The 19,205-nt window shown below is 40.0% G+C and overlaps 1 protein-coding gene across 1 annotated transcript; it reads right to left on the minus strand.

Annotated features, from left to right (window-relative positions):
• Positions 1-337: 337 nt before the first annotated feature.
• Positions 338-8,628, minus strand: LOC124142605. The gene is made up of 4 exons (XM_046511179.2): positions 8,536-8,628; positions 4,123-4,332; positions 3,606-3,824; positions 338-925 (listed from the first exon to the last, which is right to left on the minus strand). The coding sequence occupies exons 1-4, from the start codon at positions 8,609-8,611 to the stop codon at positions 699-701; spliced, it is 732 nt and encodes a 243-aa protein (XP_046367135.2). The 5' UTR covers positions 8,612-8,628; the 3' UTR covers positions 338-698.
• Positions 8,629-19,205: the final 10,577 nt, after the last annotated feature.

The raw sequence follows: 19,205 nt of genomic DNA on the forward strand, positions 1-19,205 counted from the left end.
CTGTTGGTTCTTAAAAAAATGTCTTTTTATACAATCCGGTTTTCTCAAGGAAAGTAGCTCTTGGTTAGAATGAAAGACAACATTAAACACATAGCCTTTAAACACTACATCGATAAATACAACAATGAGTGAAGTTTGCAGCAGATATGAAACATACAGTTCATCCAAGAGAGTTTGCTCCGAGCGGCACATCCTAACACACAGAATTAAAATACATGACTACATGAGTGAGTGAGTTTGATTTTACGCCGCTTTAAGCAATATCCAGCAATTTCACGGCGGGGGACACCAGAGTGAGTGAGTGAGGTTTTACGCCGCTTTTAGCACTATTCCAGCAATATCACGGCGGGGGACACCAGAAATGGGCTTCACACATTGTACCAATGTCGGGAATCGAACCCGGGTCTTCGGCGTGACGAGCTAACGCTTTAACCACTAGACTACCCGACCGCCCCCATAACTACATGAAGTTACATATGCTATACAGTTACACAAACTTAAAGAGGTAGACATGACAATTAACTGGCACAGATTAGGAAGGATAATGGATGAGGTTTAAGAAGACAAATAGGGCGATTGACAAGAAAGTTTGAAGCTTAAAACTGACGACCTAAATTACAGAATACATTACACATAAATTAAACCAAGGGAATATCTAAACACAAACGTGAACGTGCCCTAACATGAAAGCTGTATTGTCATTCAGCCAAATAATAGTATTTCCAATTGTTATCAGTGACGGTATTCCCATTTTGACCAACGAGAAGTTGACACGTCACATTGGTTGCTGACGTCAGTGTTTGGAAGGCGTCGCAGTCAATTTCCTCTCGACAGTGTATTGCACACATTGGTGTATAATCCACAACTAGCTGACGCAAGGCAGTGTCCAGTCTTCGGATGCCAGGGTTCAATGTAAACTGCAAACCTGGAAGAGAGCGAGTGAGCGAATTTGATTCAAGACTCTGTGCGTTCGATTATTTAACTTCATGTGACCTGAGTCAACCAGGTTACCACATTTCTGGTTAGCCATTTGCATTCAAGAATAAAACACATAACATGCAACCTTAGATATAAATACAAAGCCATGTGTATGTCCTTAACACACAACTATGAGAGTTTAACAAGTGTTTCTTGGCCTTACAAATCCTGATTGTCCCTTTTCTATTCAATGCATGTAAAACGACACGAAAGTTCATATTAACACAAAATCATCATTAAAGTTGCATTATTGTTTCTAAAGTATTTAGATTTATCAAAGAAAGATTAATTTTCCTTACGCATAGCAGAATAATATACACTCTTCAAAAAAGGAAAGGCAGGTAGTATGTAGTTAATTTAACCTGACTACTAAAGAAATCCAGTATATAAATTGGATATATGTTATTGGAAAATGTTGGTGGCCATATATTGGACAAACGGTGCGTCAAAACGCAGCCATTTTCGATTTGCAATGTCTTAAACGGCATTGTTTTCACACTTGTTAAAAAATTGTCATGGAGGAAAACAGTAAAGCAAAATGCACGTGCAAGTTATGGCATTCGTAACTCGTGGTTGTGGCTATAAAAAGGCAAGCATAAGCCAATAATTTGTCATTCAATTGTCAAGTTCGAAAATGCCGAGCCTCGGCGCTGCCGATAGGAACATCGCCATAGGACGTATCCAAAGAGGATGCGTTGGTGCCACATCTTACAAACTTGGAATTTGAGAAAACTGGAGACGAGTGTGGTTTAGCGATGAATCACGATTTCTTCTTCACCGGCGAGATGGAAGAGTGAGTGAGTGAGTGAGTTGGGTTTAACGCCGCTTTTAACAGTATTCCAGTTATATCACGGCGTGTCAGCTTAATGTGGGAGGAAAGCCCGAAGTGATGCAGGTCTCAGACGTTTACCACTTCGGTGAAACCCACGAGCACGGGTATGGTGCTGACAAACCTAGAAACATAATCGGGGCGAACCGGGATTCGAACCCGCAATCATAGGTTTCTGGCGTGCCAAGGGACGCGACTCTGCACAGCGAATCGCGGCGCCTTAGACGACTGGGCCACCCGTGCCCCCCGAGATGGAAGACAACGTGTAGTATATCGTCGTCGTAATGAACGTTTTACCCCATATTGTGTACATTGACAAATTCGGTGGCGGTAGTGTCATGGTGTGTGTGTGTGGGGGGGGGGGGGGGGGGGGGGGGGGGCATATCCTACACCACGAGATCTGACTTGGTTGTGGTTCAGGGAAATTTGACCGCCAATCGCTGCATGAATCAAATTCTTCAATCTCACCTTCTTCCAATCATTGACCGCCAGATCTCCAGATCTCAACCCAATCGAACACCTCTGGAATGAACTCGAGCGACGTGTACGTCAACGTCAGAACACGCCGCCGACACTCTCACAACTGGCCAACGCGTTACAAGCAGAATGGCGCAGAATTCCACAGGACAGAACTCGTACACTTATTCAGTCAGTGCCGAGGGAGATGCAGAGCCGAGATTGCTGCCTTGTGGGCTTATGTGACATGACAATGAACAGTTTTCAATGCCTTTGTACAACGACAACAAGTGACTATGAAGCTCCAATATTTCATATTTGTATCTATGATATTAAATTAAATATATCGACCTTATTAGGTATAATACATTTACTAAAAAACTACCTGTGCGTTTCTTTTTTTGAAGAGTGTATTCTCTCAATACTGAGTTAATTATATTCATTAAAATGATTTTATTCAGCATGGAATCAATAAAATAAGAAAATTCCACTCTCTTACGAAGACGTCACTTCAAGTCTACTAACCTGACTACCCACGAGTAGGTATGGGCATCTTAGGGTGGTCCAGGGTTTTGACATTCAACATAAAACTGCTTTGAACAGTATTCTAGTGAGCATTTCAGTTTGATGTGAGAGGAAAACCCGAAATGATGCACGTCGTTGATGTCAACTACTTCAGTTAAAGACAGGTCTGGTGTTAAGATATCAAGGATCATATTCATGGTGGAGCTGGGACTCGAACATATCAGAGGATTCTAGCACAACACCTCATGACTGCGGTGCATTGGGCAAGAATATCATCCGTCGTCTAGTGGATAGAGTGTCGGTGAGCGGACGGTTCTTACTTCGGCCTCTGGGCCACCCGATACCACATGAAGTTAAAAGATGACACTTGTTGTTACCCTGCCTGGCGTTCGGCATTAATGTGATAATACTGGACTGGTTGGAGTCACTGTAATGTGTCTGGGTGTGGCATTGCATCTCAGTTGGCTAGCACTTTAAAAGCAGCAAAAGTCCGGACTAGTACAATAAGCCATACACTCATGGGCTAGCACTGTATATGAAGTAGCCACACACACACACACACCCACCCACGTGCTTGTACGTCGCTATATATGAGCGATAATGTTAAACGCGGCGTTAAACCCCGTTTCAGCATGACGAGCGAACACTTTAACCAAATGGCTACCCCCCCTCAACCTCCCACCCCCATCCCCCCATACCATCCTATGTAGAAGTGAAAGTAAATGACACTTTTCTTATTTTTTTAGGTTTAAATTCTTGGGAATATTTTGGTTATTTATTGAGTTGATGTAATAAAAAAACAGATATACGTCCTAACCTCCACATGCAGGCAGGGCCTTGATGGAAACCTCACTGAAGTCAAGATGACCCTTCTTAGTGACCCTGACCTTTTGTGCGGTCAGCAGGTCATCACAAGCAATGACCTCAGTGACATACTTTCCAATGCTCCCTGGGTAGAAGTGACACAGTCGGGTGGTCGGGCTGGCGGACAGGTCGTCAGAAATTAGGTCAATTGTAAAGTTCCCAAGTCGAGTATCTGGAATGAATTGAAGACCAATGGTATTTTTGGTCTGTATTATCTTGAATGTATATACTCTAGATGTTCAAACTCGTTTCCAACAAATTGTTATAAATCCCTAGATATATACAATGGCAAAATGAACTGTTATCATTAAAGATAATAATTGAATTTCATTGATGGTGTTGATGAGATTCACTGAAGAAAAGACAGAATTTGAGTTACGAGTATGTGCTTCTGAGATCTCCCAAGATGATAACATGCAGTCACTTCTTGTGTTTGAAAGAGTCTGTTGTAGGGTTCCAAAGCTACTCACCACAACACTCTCGGTTTGTGATACTGACGCTGACGATATAGTAGGTGCCGAGGAGGTCCACCTCCCACCAACTGATAGGAGCCAATGGCCCATTGGGAGGATGGATGAACGTTGTGTTGTCCCCATCCACTGCTGCCGATGGTGGGTTTCCCTCTCGATATTCGTTCATTGACGCTGGCTTGCCTAAAGCTACGTTCTTGAAGCCATCTACTGTGAATGTAAACACAAGTTATGTTGGCTTGGTCTCCGTCTTAAAGGAGGTTGTTTAACGCCACCTTTGACGTCTGCTTATAAATGATTATAGCCCACCCCAAAGTGTTGCATGGGATATGGGAACGGAGTTCGTCCGTCCGTCTTTCCGTTCGCTTCTCAATGGGGACACATTTTGGAGAAATGAAATTCTACAGAATCTTGTTACTGGTCATGATCACAAATTACTTCGAAAGTTGGTGTCATAAATTCATCTGGTCCTTGCACCATGCTTTTCAACTTCGCGCATACTGCGTGACAATGGGACATGGTTTCTAAAAAAATATTAGAAATTAAACTCCTGAGTAGACAACTGAAAACAACTTCTAATGTTGTTAGTAATAAGATATAAGTCGACATAAGTTGTGGACACGGTAATCAAACAAATGAGCAGACAGAAAACGGCCCATAATGGCATTAACAAATCAGAGGCGGTAGCAGTACGCCGGCCCAATCGTTGAAATTTTTAGCACGTCAAACACCGGGCACACGTTTGAACTCCGGTGTCATTTTTTATCGACTCCTGTGCGCTATTTTCGTTTTGGAATGAAATATCAAAATCCGTAAAAAGCTATGTTGAGTTTACGAAACGTATTCAACCGACTATGAACGCGAACGGAGGGCATGCTGGTTGTGTGATCAAGCGTGTGAGTTTGGAGGATATCTCATCCAACAGTGACCATATGTGGAGCCTCTATGTATAAAGTCTCCGCCTCGGCTGTATTTTCGTTTCAGTCTTTGAAATCGATAGGCAGGATTAAGGTGCAAATTAATGTACCTCTCGATGTTTTGAATACGATATTTGCAGAAACGATGTTACGATCTATCCAGTTCTGCAAAGTTGTACCTAAATCCATGAGACTTGAACTTTAATGTCTAAGGTAAGATGACAGATGTATGGTATGCATGTGTGTGAGTGAGTGAGTTGGGTTTAACGCCGCTTATAACAGTATTACAGTTATATCGCGGCGTGTCAGCTTAATGTTGGAGGAAAGCCCGAAGTGATGCATGTCTCAGCTGTTTACCTCTTCGGTGAAACCCACGAGCACGGGTATGGTGCTGACAAACCTAGAAACATTATCGGCTGAACCGGGATTCGAATCCACAATCATAGGTTTCTGGCGTGTCCAAGTGACGCAACTCTGCACAGCGAATCGCGGCGCGTTAGACGACTGGGCCACCCGTGCCTCTGTACACACATGTACTGAATAGCATCAATATCAAACGCCAAACTAACGTATTGTTTGGTTTCAGAGACACACTAAACAAAATAATGTAATGGGCGATGTGGCATGTCGAAACAATTCACAATCAATCATCTGAAGGTAATAATGCTCCCCTAATAAGAAATAAATATACATAATTGAATAATGGAGTATTGATTTATGGGTAAACTTTCTGAATCCTCTGCTCCCTGAAACAGATGCGTGGCCGTGTTACTAATCAGGGCCATCAATACGTGGGCATAATTTCCTGCATGGTATTGTGAGCGCCTGATCGAACTATCGATGCCTTGTAGCTACTCATGGACCAATGGGCAATATATCTTTGATGTGCTCAATACCACTAGTTGACGTCCGTACAACGCTAGACAATTAGTAGTCTCGATAGGTAAAATTAAATGGTAAAATACTGATAATCTCAACACCTCCACGAATCGACTTTTATATAATCATTGTGTGAAGACATATTGGCATCCATACAGAACAGTTTGTAACTTCATTTCACGCAAGTATCGTAGCTAGAGATAGTGGTTGTTGTCTTGGTGCCCCGGATTACCTCGCCTAACCCTAGCTAGGCTGAGGGTAAGACCAGAGACATATTGGCATCCATACAGAACAGTTTGTAACTTCATTTCACGCTATTATCGTAGCTAGTGGTAGTGGTTGTTGTCTTGGTGCCCCTGAGTACCTCGCTTTACCCTATCTAGGCTGAGGGTAAGACCAGAGACATATTGGCATCCACACAGAACAGTTTGTAACTTCATTTCACGCTATTATCGTAGCTAGTGGTAGTGGTTGTTGTCTTGGTGCCCCGGAGTACCTCGCGTAACCCTAGCTAGGCTGAGGGTAAGACCTTCTCTGTTTCGTCGCTGGACCAAGGCTTTTCTATCCAAAGTCATCTGACATCGATTAAGTCATAAATATATAGAACAATACATAACAAGTCACATAGTACACAGCTCGTTCAGGATGGCTGACAATGACTGTACAATACAATGGGGTTTATAATTGGGATTTACTTCTTATAAGTAATGGCAATTAAAATTCTAGACATATATATTTTATAGCTACAAGGGGGTTGACGCTTTTTCATTCAGACAAAGGTTGTCCCAAATCGGTCGCTATGACAGTAATGACACCATGTGGGATGTTAGGTATTGGCACAACGTTGAATGTTTGGTATTGACACCATGTTGAATAAACTATATACAGTAACAGTACATTTTTTTGCACATAGAGCTGCCGGTGGTATAAAACATTAAACTGAACGTGCAGTCAGAAAGAAACATCAGGGTAAAAAGGAATAATACTTTCGAATTTATTACAAATTGTAACAATATCTAATACAAACCACTGGTGAATCACGTTCAGTGGGCGAGTTCATGTTAATATCATCGTCCTTTAGTTTTGGATTTCACCTTTATGCTGCTACATTAGGAGCTCTTTATAAATTCAGGAAGTGTACAAGCAATCAATGGTAAAAAAGTATCTTGGGTCACGCAGATCCCTGATAGGTGGATTCACTCTTGAAGCTCAAATTAGTCATTTTGAGAATTAGTTTTACCCACATTTTAGAAGGTGGCAATCTTGTAAGCCGAAAACGTTTGCTAGATGTTCATTATTTCGAAGTTTCAAATATTTCCGTATCTAATAAGTGCCTTATCCACACTTCATCTTTCATTCACATAAAGAACATATGTCATTACGTAAAATGCACCTTCTGTAATGAACCGCCTCCGTGGTCTAGTGGTAGAGCGTCCGCCCGGAGAGCGGAAGGTCCGGGGTTCGATCCCCGGCCGCGTCATACCAAAAGACGTTAAAAGATGGTACTTGTTGTCTGGCGCTCGGCATTAAGGGGCTAAAACAAGGACTGGTCGGCTCGGAGTCAGTGTACTGTGTCTGAGTGGGGTATCCATATTAAACTGCGACATGGTATCTAAGTGGGCTAGCACTATAAATCGGCATCAGTCCAGACTAGTACAAGCAGCCACACACACACACACACACGTGCATACACGTTGCTATATAAGTGCAATAATCTTGGAAGCGACGTTAAACCCAATTTCACCTCACCTTCTGTCCTGATAAGGACATACGTTTGACAGAAACTTATGTTACATTATCATGGTGGAACTATGTTTACAACCTATTGCTGAGAATTGCTACAACATGTCTTCAAACACCCATTGACTCCGTCTCAAAATATCTTCAAGTAATATTTGAAAGTTGAAGTGCCATTGAAGATAGAATTTGTCTCGCTTGATAAAAATACCATCATCTGTCAAGCCTGTATTGATATCTATCCTAAATTCGTATTAAAAGATTATTCAATGTAGGATGGTACGCCATATTATCGTGGTAGTTAATTTATAATGGATCGTAATGGCAAATGTTTACTAACACATTAACTATGTCATACGCAAAATGTTTCCTGATCTTTATGCAACTTTCATGATACAACAATTAGGATTAATCGATGCTGATTTTCTTTACCGAGCTCAGGAAACAAATACCACTCATTTACGACTCAAGGGCGGGCAACTCTATATTATCGCAGTGTGGCTATTTTGTGGTGCGATACGTGTCGATTACGTGGTTTACGTCACTTCCTGTTTTGGAATATACATGATCAGTGTACATACGACTTAGGTTGGGTCAAGGGGCTTCGTCTAAACAAATGGGTTTTTTCGAATCAATATCGAATGGAGGTAGGGGTAATTCCACTTCAGAATCATTCCAGAAACTATCATAAAAAAGTTAACGAGTATACTTACGAGAAGCCGTGACATACCGCAACGAGTCGTGTATTCGACCACGCAATCAAATATCGTGCTTAGATTTGCATAAGTAAACAGTCGACAGGGGGTTTGGATTACGAGATTTACCGATACCGCGATAATATTGTGTCATACTATATATATGATATCGAACCTTCACTTACCAGTTCTTAGCATTCCTAGAAAAGTCATTACGAGAAAGACACATTTCCTCAGTGGCTCCATGTCCTGTGAACCCATTGCATTGGTGACGTCGGGTAGAGAGCAGGTCTTTAAGACGCACGATATAAATACACTCGCTAAGTAGTGAATACTAAATGATGGTTTATAGTCTGTTTCAAAAGTGAAAATAAAATCATTATCGAACAGTAAATCTGCAGATAATACAAATAGAGTTAATATTTCCGTGGGGCTGTTCGCATGCTTAACATACTTGTTATGCGGTAAAACTACAAGCCATTGATAAGACTGGAGTCTTTGAGTTAAGTGTTTTTGTTCACAACATTTACATGGGCTTCGAATCAAGATGTACAATTACGCACCGTCCATCCCAGAAGTATATTTTTAAATTATATACGTAACTGTTGGCTTGTTGTCATGTTTGAAAAAAAAGATTTTTAAAAATCGATCAGTAATTGGTTGGCTTGCTATTAGCAAGTTGGTGATTCAGCCAAGTTCCACGCCTCTCGTAAGAACTGGTCTATATGGTTGCCAGGAATACTGATTTAAGATTCGAGTATTTACAGACCACTTGCTAGATCAGGATATCTTGATAGGTTTCGATTGAATTTCACCAAATACTGTTCATTTTATCTTCTATCACTACATATATGAAATACCTGGTTGAAACGTCTTGGCCTTTTCATTCGTCTCTCTTAAGATACTATATTTGATATCAAACGGCTATCATAACCGCTGGGTATTTCATAAGGATGCTCAACCAGGTTGTCTGCTAAATGTACTCAATGGGAACCAAAGAAAAGCAAATCAATATCATAACGTCTGTCTCAGATGGTGTCATTGAAAATGTGGCCAACGATAGGAAACAAAGGAAATTTCAGACTTTCAACGTAGGGTATCATTGGTAATACCATAGCGGCTTATTTACCACTGAAACATTCCATTTAAATCAAGTTGATGACAAATGAAAGTAACACGTCAACACGTTTGATTGCATTTAGTGTTGTTTTTACTTTATATAGAGTACCAGCAAGGGTTTAATATACAACCAAAGGCATTCTGATTTATTGCCAATGCACTGCTAAGTGGTTTTAATAATTATCTTGCCAAAGGGATTTTCGAGAATTGTACATGTAGAAATGATCAATGTGAATATTCAGAGGACCAAGCTTTGATGGTCCTATCTCAATCCTAAACATTTACTCATGAAGAAGTTTTACTTTTCATCTCTTTTCACTACATGTCCCAATGGAAATTTGAAATACATTCCACACTTACATACACAAACTTCTTGTGAGTAATTTTTATCCTTATCATAAAATTATACAGCTACATTAACAACCTTATGTATTTCGTTCTTATTCCCATAGTAGGGTAGGAGCTTAGACTTAAGACCTTAGACTTTGTCTCCTGTCATGATATGTCTAAACTAATGCTTATAGCTCGTCAAACAAAACCTACTTCAGATATCAAAATAGATTATGACTTGCGTTGCAATCACAGCCTTTATTTACTGGGATATCTCAATATTGATTGAGATGTGACGTGGGTATTATGTGGGGTTTATTGCACAATCTGTAAAAGATGTCAGAAAGGACAAGTATGTGAGACTTCAAGGAGCGATTTATAAGTACCAAGAAACATTAGATTGGATCTCTGTCGATAAAGCTGTATGCTGAGTAAATAGCTGACACATGTTTTGACAAGGGGCAGCTCTGTGCGAACATCTTGTCTCAAATTCTCTACAGAATGATAAAAAATATATATCATTGCTGAATATGTGCTTTCCCTTTTTAAATATAAAAAAAACTCCTCTGAACATTTAGCGTGTGAAAATAAACCAAGAATGGAGATGTCCTTGCACTTTTAAGAGCCTCGGTGATTAATCCTTCACATTCAAACTACAGCCGGAACATTCTTGTGGAACTTCAATGTGGCGTGTATGACGTTTACAGTGTTTACCTGCAGTTCGAAACAAATTTAGGAACCGAGCATTGACATTAAATTAAAACTGTTAGCCAATTTATTTTGTGAAACATCTTGCAACAATATATTATGTTGAGCCAGACAAATTGTTTTCAAATGCCAGAAGCATAATTATAATTTTAAAGAATTACCTGGGACAGTTAATTTTTCGAAAACCCGAACAACTGGGTTAACAATGTCAATATCATCTGTGACATTCGTTATTTAACCTTAGATTCACTCGTGACATATTTTCTGTAATAATTCGTACCTTGTTGGTTAGTTATTAAATATATACAACATAACTGATTCAAACGATACCACCTCTTGGGTACCCGGTGTAGAATGTGTCCTCAGCACCCCATTGCTTGCCTTAATATGCGACAATATAGGGCAAGCCGTTTGCCTTGGGTTGCGCCCATGTGTCGGTGGCGGTTGGGAGTATGGTAGTTGAGGGCACTGGGTCCTGGAACTGTGCTCCTTTGTCCAACACATTACTTTGACCGTAACTTCACCTACACGGTTGGTAGAATGGGCCCGGTTCTATCAATTGGCTGGTCATGTCAAGCCCTGGACTTACAACATGTTTCTTTATTTTGCTTGGTGATATTCTTTTTAGGCTTTGAATGTTAAGATTATTTTGACGATGTTTGCCTAAAGTCTTAAGCCAATCAGGTGATTTCAATCGCCGAATTCTGTATGTCCCCAATTTCTTGTTATGGGCCGAACCATATTTTATTTGGTAGACAAATATAGCTTTTTATGTTGTATTTGCTGGAGTGTAACACCCTCGTATCCCTGGTATTGCAGGTTGGATGGCTCGGCAACACCGTCCTTGTTGACACTCGATGGCGGGTGGGGATCAGGGGTGGCGAATTTAATTATAACGCCATGTCTCAAAACCAAGCTCTTGGTTCATTGAAAACGTCGTCATGTGGACTCTTTTGTCATCTGATGTTGATGTCTCTCCAGATGTTGCTAATTCTTGGCCAAGGTTCATAGTTATATCATCAACTGATGGAAACCCTCTCAAACTTAATCATTTTGCTGTCTTCAAGGGCATTCAGAGTGAAAAATGTAACCGGTCTCCAAAATGGTTCACTTTTTATCGAATGTGCACGGAGACAACAATTTGTCAATCTGCTAAGTCTCCAGAAGTTTGTTACCACCCAGGTTGTTGTTTCAGTGCACAAATCTCTGAACCCCTGTAGAGGAATTGTTCAAAACCGAGAAAAGTGTCTTTCTGACATGACAGAAGAAGAAATTACAGCAGCATTAAAAACTTAAGGAGTTACTTCTGTGAAACGTTTCAATAGAAAACAACACAACAAAAGCATCAAAAAATATACATACCTGTTTACCATTAGACTTTCTAATTTCCCTCAAATCAGTTAAAGCTGGCTACTTTAACATCAGTGTGGAATTATATATACCTAACCCACTTTGATGTTTTAAATGCCACCAGTTTGGACATGGTGGCAAGACCTGCACTCACAATAGTGCATGCATTCGTTGCAGTGGGGCTCATGAGAGGCCTGAGTGCACTAATGAGATCAAGTGTGCCAACTGTGATGAACAGCATTTCCTGCCCAAAATTTGAACATCAATAAAAAATCCTCAAAATTAAATACGCAAACACTATTTCTTTTTCTGAAGCAAAATAAATAGTCCCCATTCATTCTCAAAATCCTACTGTCACAAACTCTGCTGCAATTACTTATGTTCCTCTTCATGTTCTCTTGGTCCAACTGCTCTCAAGGTTACAAAACAATCAATTTAATTTCAAACAGTCATATCTTGGGTAACAGATACACAGGTCACACTTGATGACACACATTTGCCACCACCTTAACAGACAAGTTCATCAGCCTATCGATCCAGGTTAGAATAGATCTTCAGCAACCCATGTTGGCCGTAAAAGGTGACTATGCTTGTCGTAAGAGGCGGCTAACAGGATCGTGTGATCTGCATGATGTTGCTGCTTGTTTAACTTTGCACGTAGTATTTACTCTGTGCTCATTATACATTTCTCCGTTCTCTACACTTCGACAATCTGATCTTCAAAATCTATTTGATCAGCTCCCTAAACCATGCATAATCATGGGCGATCCGAATGGGCACAACCCTCTATGGAGAAGTGTGAACACCAACAATAAAGGGAAGGTACTTGAGGAATTCATTTCTGACAATAATTTATGAATTTACGATTTTGATTTAACCACCTATTTACATCCTGCCACTCGAACGTATTCATCACTTGATTTATCTCTCACAAACCTATTTGACGAAGTTGAATGGTCTGTCCATGATGACCTGTGGAAGCGATTAAAGCCAGCATAATAGAATGAATAATAGATTAGTTTGGTATCTGGGAACCAATAATCTAATAACAAATATTCAATGTGGTTGCCGAAAAAATCGAAGTACTATCGGTCATTTAGTACGATTCGAATCCTTTGTTTATGCCACTGAAAACAAACAACATGTAACGAAAGTCTTTTTCGATCTGGAGAAAGTATATGATACTACTTGGAAGCATGGTATTCTAAATGATTTACATGATTTTGGTTTAAGAGGCCGTTTACCTAATTTTATATCACAGTTTTTATCAGCCGGGCAATTTAAAGTCCGAGTGAGTTCAACCCTGTCTGACCATTATAATCAGGTTCAGGGTATCCCACAAGGCAATATTTTGTCTGTTACCCTATTTAGTACCAAGATATCAGTATCTCAAAGGTTTTGAATGATTCAGTTGATGGAGTTTGGGGACGATTTTAACATTTCTTGTCGCAGTAAAAACATGCACACTATTGAGAGACAACTGGAATTGTGTCTCAATAAAATCCCCAAATGGTTGCTTGCCAACGGCTTCAAATTTTCTAAAACAACAACTATACTATACACTTCTGCAGAAAAATATAGACAGCACAAAGACCAAGAACTATTTCGATCTGACACACCCATCAAAGTTGTTGAGGAGACCAAGTTCTTGGGGTTTATTATCGGACGCCACCTGACACTCTTGCCACATATCAAATATCTCAACATCATCCGCTCGAAATTGGATTAAGGTTCCATCATTTATGGTGGAGCCTGTAAAAGTAACTTACAGAAACTAGATTCCATTCATCATCAGGGCTTGAGGCTCTGTTTTGGAACTTTCAGGACCTCTCCCGTAGTCTGTATGTAGAGGCTGATGAGCCTCGGTTGAAACGTCATATAAAACTTGCATTACAATATATCACAACATTAAAATCAAACCAGACAAATCCAGCATATGATTGCATTTTTAATCCTCCCTATTATTCTAAACTAAACCATAGCTGGTTCCACCTGTGAGGATTGAATAACAACCACATTTTACAGCAACTCATATTGACCTTGATATTTAATTGCACCCTACTGCTTACTATCTATGCCTCCTTGTCAGTTAGTCAAACCAAAAATAGACTTACTAATTTTAAAAAAATGACACAAACCAGTTAGTCGTTTAGCAAGAATATGTCCAGTTACGCTCTAAATACAATTCTCACCGCTCAATCTTCACAAATGGTTCTAATGATGGCGGCAAATTTGCCAGTGCCACCATCATTGATTCAAAAACTATTTCTTCTAGATTACCGGATAACAGCTCAATATTTACTGCTGAAGTTGAGGTTATTCAAACAGCCTTGACATATATTCAGAAACAATCTGCATGTTTTCACTTCATCCTTTTCTCCGACTCTTTATCATACCTGCAGGCATTTCAACTTGACAAGACTGACAACTTGAATCATCCGTTATTTCTTGATATTTTAGAACTTTACAATAATCTTTCTACTGGCTTATACGATATCGTTCTTTGTTGGTTGCCTAGTCATGTTGGTATCACTGGTAACACACGAGTTGAAGCAGCTCTTGATAAATCAATGTCTCATCTTTCCATTCCCTACAGTGAATTTTAACAATTCATCAAGGAATATATTCGTAGTTTCATAAAACTTCATAAATTTAAACCCAAACTAGGTTACATCTCCTTGGGCTGCCAGTCCAGATATGAAGAAGTTCTTCTGTGACGATGTCGCATTTGCCACAGTCGCTACACCAATGAATATTTATTGAAAGGTGATGATTCTCCGTTTTGTGTCCCTTGAGATGAGAGAATTACAGTCAAGTATATTTTGCTTGACTGTATAGACTTTTCTCTCACAAGGGACACCCATTACGATCATTCAACTTATTTAAAGGATCTTTTGTCAATGATCATTTAATTCTCGATTTTTTAAAAGAAACAGAATTATTTGATAAGTTTTGAATTTTGAAGCTTTTAAATTAGTGTGATGTTACCAAGAACTAAGATTATTGAAGGCTGTGCCACTCAGGGGGTTCAAGTAGTGTAAAACTATTGTCCCTCTGACAGTGGCTTTTGAGTCCATCTATATGGAATGTATAATATCAACTAGTGTTTTAATGTATTGATTGTACTTCTTTTTTTTTAACATTGTTTGGCAAAACATACAACGTCTGTTGACCAAAGTGATGGTATAAATCCTAACCTTACTGTTTTACTGTCGGCAGGTCTTTTATAACTTTTAACTCACTTACTCACAGCTTTTCAACCCATGTCTCCGGGGGAACGTAACCAAAACAAATTCCATTTGTTTATTGTCAATATATGGTGATCGTGAAATCAACTCAGTTTTTCCACTCCGGATGTTAATGCATGAAAAGTCCGTTGTCATGTGCAACAAAATACCAACAAGCAACACAAGACCATGAATCAGTCCCATCACCAGTCAAAGTATAGAGTATCTGGCCAAATCTGAAACGTCAAAAATCGCGAAAACAAATTCATTGTCCCAAGAAACAATTTTCAGTATCGCATACGTAATGCGATCACAGCCTGGCGCCATCGTCTCATGCTCCCAATACGTGTCTGAATGGTTGCCAAGGGAAGATTGTAAGAGCATTGCCAAGTTCCTGTAGAGTTGCCGTGAAGGACGGGGCGTCGTGAGAGGGCGATCTGCATCTTGTTCCACATGTATTAGATAGGGTTGAGGTCTGGTGACCTTCTGGCCACTCCATGCGAACAATGGTCGCTCCATGCGGACAATGGTCTCCTGCTCTAATTAGACATCAACGACCCTGGCACAATGAAGTTGTGCGTAATCGTCCATGGAGATGAAGTCCGATCTGACTTCAGCAACATACGGCCTCACATACACATGCTGTTTGTCATCCCTGTAGCGTACACCTGTCTTCGTGCCCCCTGTAGGAAATTTAGACCGGCTCTTAAAGCTCTACTGATCCCAACCCAAATCATGATTGAGCTCCATCAAAAGCGGTCAAGTTCGGCTTCGTTGGATACCTGAAATGTTTGTCTACGTCACACTGGGACACGGCGGTCAGTGAACAGTACTGGAGCCTCGTCCTGATCTGTCCAATTGACGTGATCTTCAGCCCAATCCAAACGTGCCTCCCTGTGATGTCGGATCAGTGGGGTGCGAATGCATGCACTTCGTGGCTGGAGACCAGTCTCGCAGATACTTTTCACCTCTTCAACTTGGGAGAGACTCCTCCTAGAGTAGAGTCAGCAGTAAGTTTTTATAGATAGGCACGGACGTAATAGTGGACACTATCGAGGAATCTTTCATCCCAAGCGGCTATTAATTGTGTTTGCTAACAGACTTTAATCCCCTGTTTAGTGTTAAAACTAACATCAATAATAATATCACCATGATGTGGTGCAGAGTTTATATATACAATATAGGTGGTTATTTTGTTACCGCCTAAAAAGATAACTAAAAGCCCAAGGGAATTAATCTTTTGGCATACATAATCCATAACAATACACTGGGATAGTCCCTCAATGTGAACCTCGTCACACTCAACATCATTGTAAACGTCTAAGACCTGCATCACTTCAGGATTCCCCCCCACAGCAAGTTAACACGCCACGATATGACTGAAATACTGTTCAAAGCCAAAATTCTCAGCTCAAAGTTTCCTTTTAGGAGTAGAATGGCTTTGCATAAACATTTTCATCTCAGCCGACGGGTATATGAGGCCGTCGATTACATAGATTAAGTACCTAAGTAATATTTTTGTGTCTTTCTTATTATTAACGCGATTTTTGCTTTCAGACCAGGACTGTATCTTGAAGTCTGGTCTACTACATACGGAGCATACACACAACATACACCCAACATATGTGCATAGTATTAATTTTTGTAAGTTGAAGAAAGATAAAAAAATGACGGGTTATGATTTGAATACTCTGTTGATTTGAAACAACTCTCGATAATGTGAGTCATAATATATTAGGTAACAATACGTTTTTGATCCGTGAAGATCTGGATTAGAATTGGTCTCAAGAAACCCATGCTTGTCGTAAGAGGCGACAAACGGGATCGGGTGGTCAGGGTCGCCCACTTGTTTGATGCATTTCATCGTATCCCGATTGCGTTGATGGAGGCTCATGATCTCAATCAATGCATTTTCTGGTCCAGACTCGAATTTTTTAAAGAGCGCCGTCATCTAGCTGGCATATTGCTGTGTGTGGCGTGAAACAACAAACACATACAAACAAACAATACGTTTTCACAAGCAGATCAAAGAAAACGATGTCACAAATTGTTTCTATTACGAATTGACAAATAAACATAACCTCCTACTAAACCAACAAGCACTGAAATAAGCCCCCACGACAAGTCCAATAAATCGTTTTGGTAGTACTATTTGGATGGTAATCCTAGCCCAGACCATGACAACCGTTCTATGACTAATGGAGCAGGCGAGAGGATATTCTGTTTCTCATTACACAGGCAATATTGGACATCAATAAATATACTGAACGTTGAAGCTCATATTGATTAACTACCAATTAACAGTGTTAAAGGTTTTCTAATCATAACACATGCAGTATCAATACACTTAACATAAATAAGGAATATGTACAATTACCATGCGCAGACCTACTGAAGTCCAACCTCTTTTGCTCTGGGGATATGAGGGGTATGTTTCAGAAAACTTTGCGCCTGTCATAAGAAACAAGATATCAATTGTAAACAGTCCAGGTTGCGACTTCGTCTTCACAAGTATACGAGGCAAAGGGAAATGTAACAGCGATCATAGTTTTAGTAAGAAGTAAGAAGTAAACATAAACCCTCTTGTGTGAGACTTGGTCTTTACAAATATACACAGATGCAAATGTAACAGCGATGTGAAGTGAAATGATCAAAATTTTCTGAAAATGAATAGAATGAACGAAACTGAAATCCTATACTTTGAGGCTGAAGACCCTTTATGTGACAAATCACACGATCAAACAACAAATTGAATGTTCAGCGATCAAATTTATATTTCCATCAATTTGACGTTCACCTGTCAATTTCTTTCTTTGACCTATTGGTCTAGAAAAGATTTTTTCCTTTGCAATCATCTGCCACGTTATTATATAACTGCTTGTTTAAAATACTTCTCACTGATCATAAACACTCCGGAGTTATTTCCTGTTGGAAGACGAAGCGTGTACCCTCGACATGACATGAAATATGTACAGCAGCTTTTTCGATAAAACACGCTAGACTATCATGGATAAAATCGAAAGTATTTTATTTGCATTTGGGTTCTATTGATAGAATATCACATATACGAACAATACACTTCTTGTCAGGATAGCAAATAACACATGATCTACAATGTCCCAATACTAATTCAGATAACATTACAGATGTGAAAATATGGTATAAAACAGCGGCGATAAGGCCCTTTCAATCATTACCTTGAATATCCATTGTACGATCCCGACTTATATTAATTATAAGCATGTATTTATGAATCATTATCAAATAGTGATGATACCCGGTTTTCGTGAAAAGATGAGTGTAATAGTGTCCGTCCCATCGGTGGCACCAATCACAAACACACAGGCAAATAGTTTGTTCACCTAAGAAAGGGGTAACATGTGTGACAAGTTAACATAGGGAATATAATCAAATGGTATATTCACTGATGCGTCAAATTTGGACATGTCCTCCACATGCATACCATAATTGAAAGCCTTGAATGTTGTAACATTGATCAAACAGCCTTTGAGCAAGAGTCGTATGACGCTCTTCGTAGCTCGATTGTACCGCGAAATTCAAAAAGAAATTATCTAAATAAGTTGGGGTGAAATGGGGTTTAGCGTAGCATTTAAGACTGTTGCACTTATTTATGCAGTGACGTGCATGCACTTGTCGCAAAAGGCGATTAACGGGATCGGGTGGTTAAGCTCGCTGACTTGGTTGAAGCACGTCATCGATCCCAATTGCTCGGATCGATGATCATGATATCAACCACTGGCTTGTCTTGTCCGGACTCTATTATTTACAGACCGCCGTTATATAGCTGGAATATTGCTGTGTGCGGCGTTAAACAACCACCGCGCGTGCATGCGTGCGTGCGTGCGTGCGTGCGTGCGTGTGTGTGTGTGTGCTTGTATGCGACGTATGTGTGTATATGTGTGTTCTTGGACTTATGCCGGCTTTAAAATGCTAGTCCACCGAGATACCATGCCACAGTTTAGCATGGATACCGCACTTATTACACTGACTCTGATCCGACCAGTCCTTGTTTGATCCCCTTAGTACAGAATGACAGACAGCGTAACAACAAGTACAATCATTTTACGGCTTTTGTTATTATACAAACAAAATTCATTTGG

This window comes from Haliotis rufescens, unplaced genomic scaffold (genome assembly GCF_023055435.1).
Source record: "Haliotis rufescens isolate VD_foot unplaced genomic scaffold, xgHalRufe1.0.p SCAF_19, whole genome shotgun sequence".
In the NCBI taxonomy this organism is placed as follows: Eukaryota; Metazoa; Mollusca; class Gastropoda; order Lepetellida; family Haliotidae; genus Haliotis; species Haliotis rufescens.

Coding starts and splice junctions, on each gene's coding strand:
- LOC124142605 (XM_046511179.2), bottom strand. CDS start 8,611: ATGGGTTCACAGGACATGGAGCCACTGAGGAAATGTGTCTTTCTCGTA. Junction 4,333..8,535: donor TCTAGGAATGCTAAGAACTG/GTAAGTGAAGGT, acceptor TTACATTCACAG/TAGATGGCTTCAAGAACGTA. Junction 3,825..4,122: donor CACAAACCGAGAGTGTTGTG/GTGAGTAGCTTT, acceptor AATTCATTCCAG/ATACTCGACTTGGGAACTTT.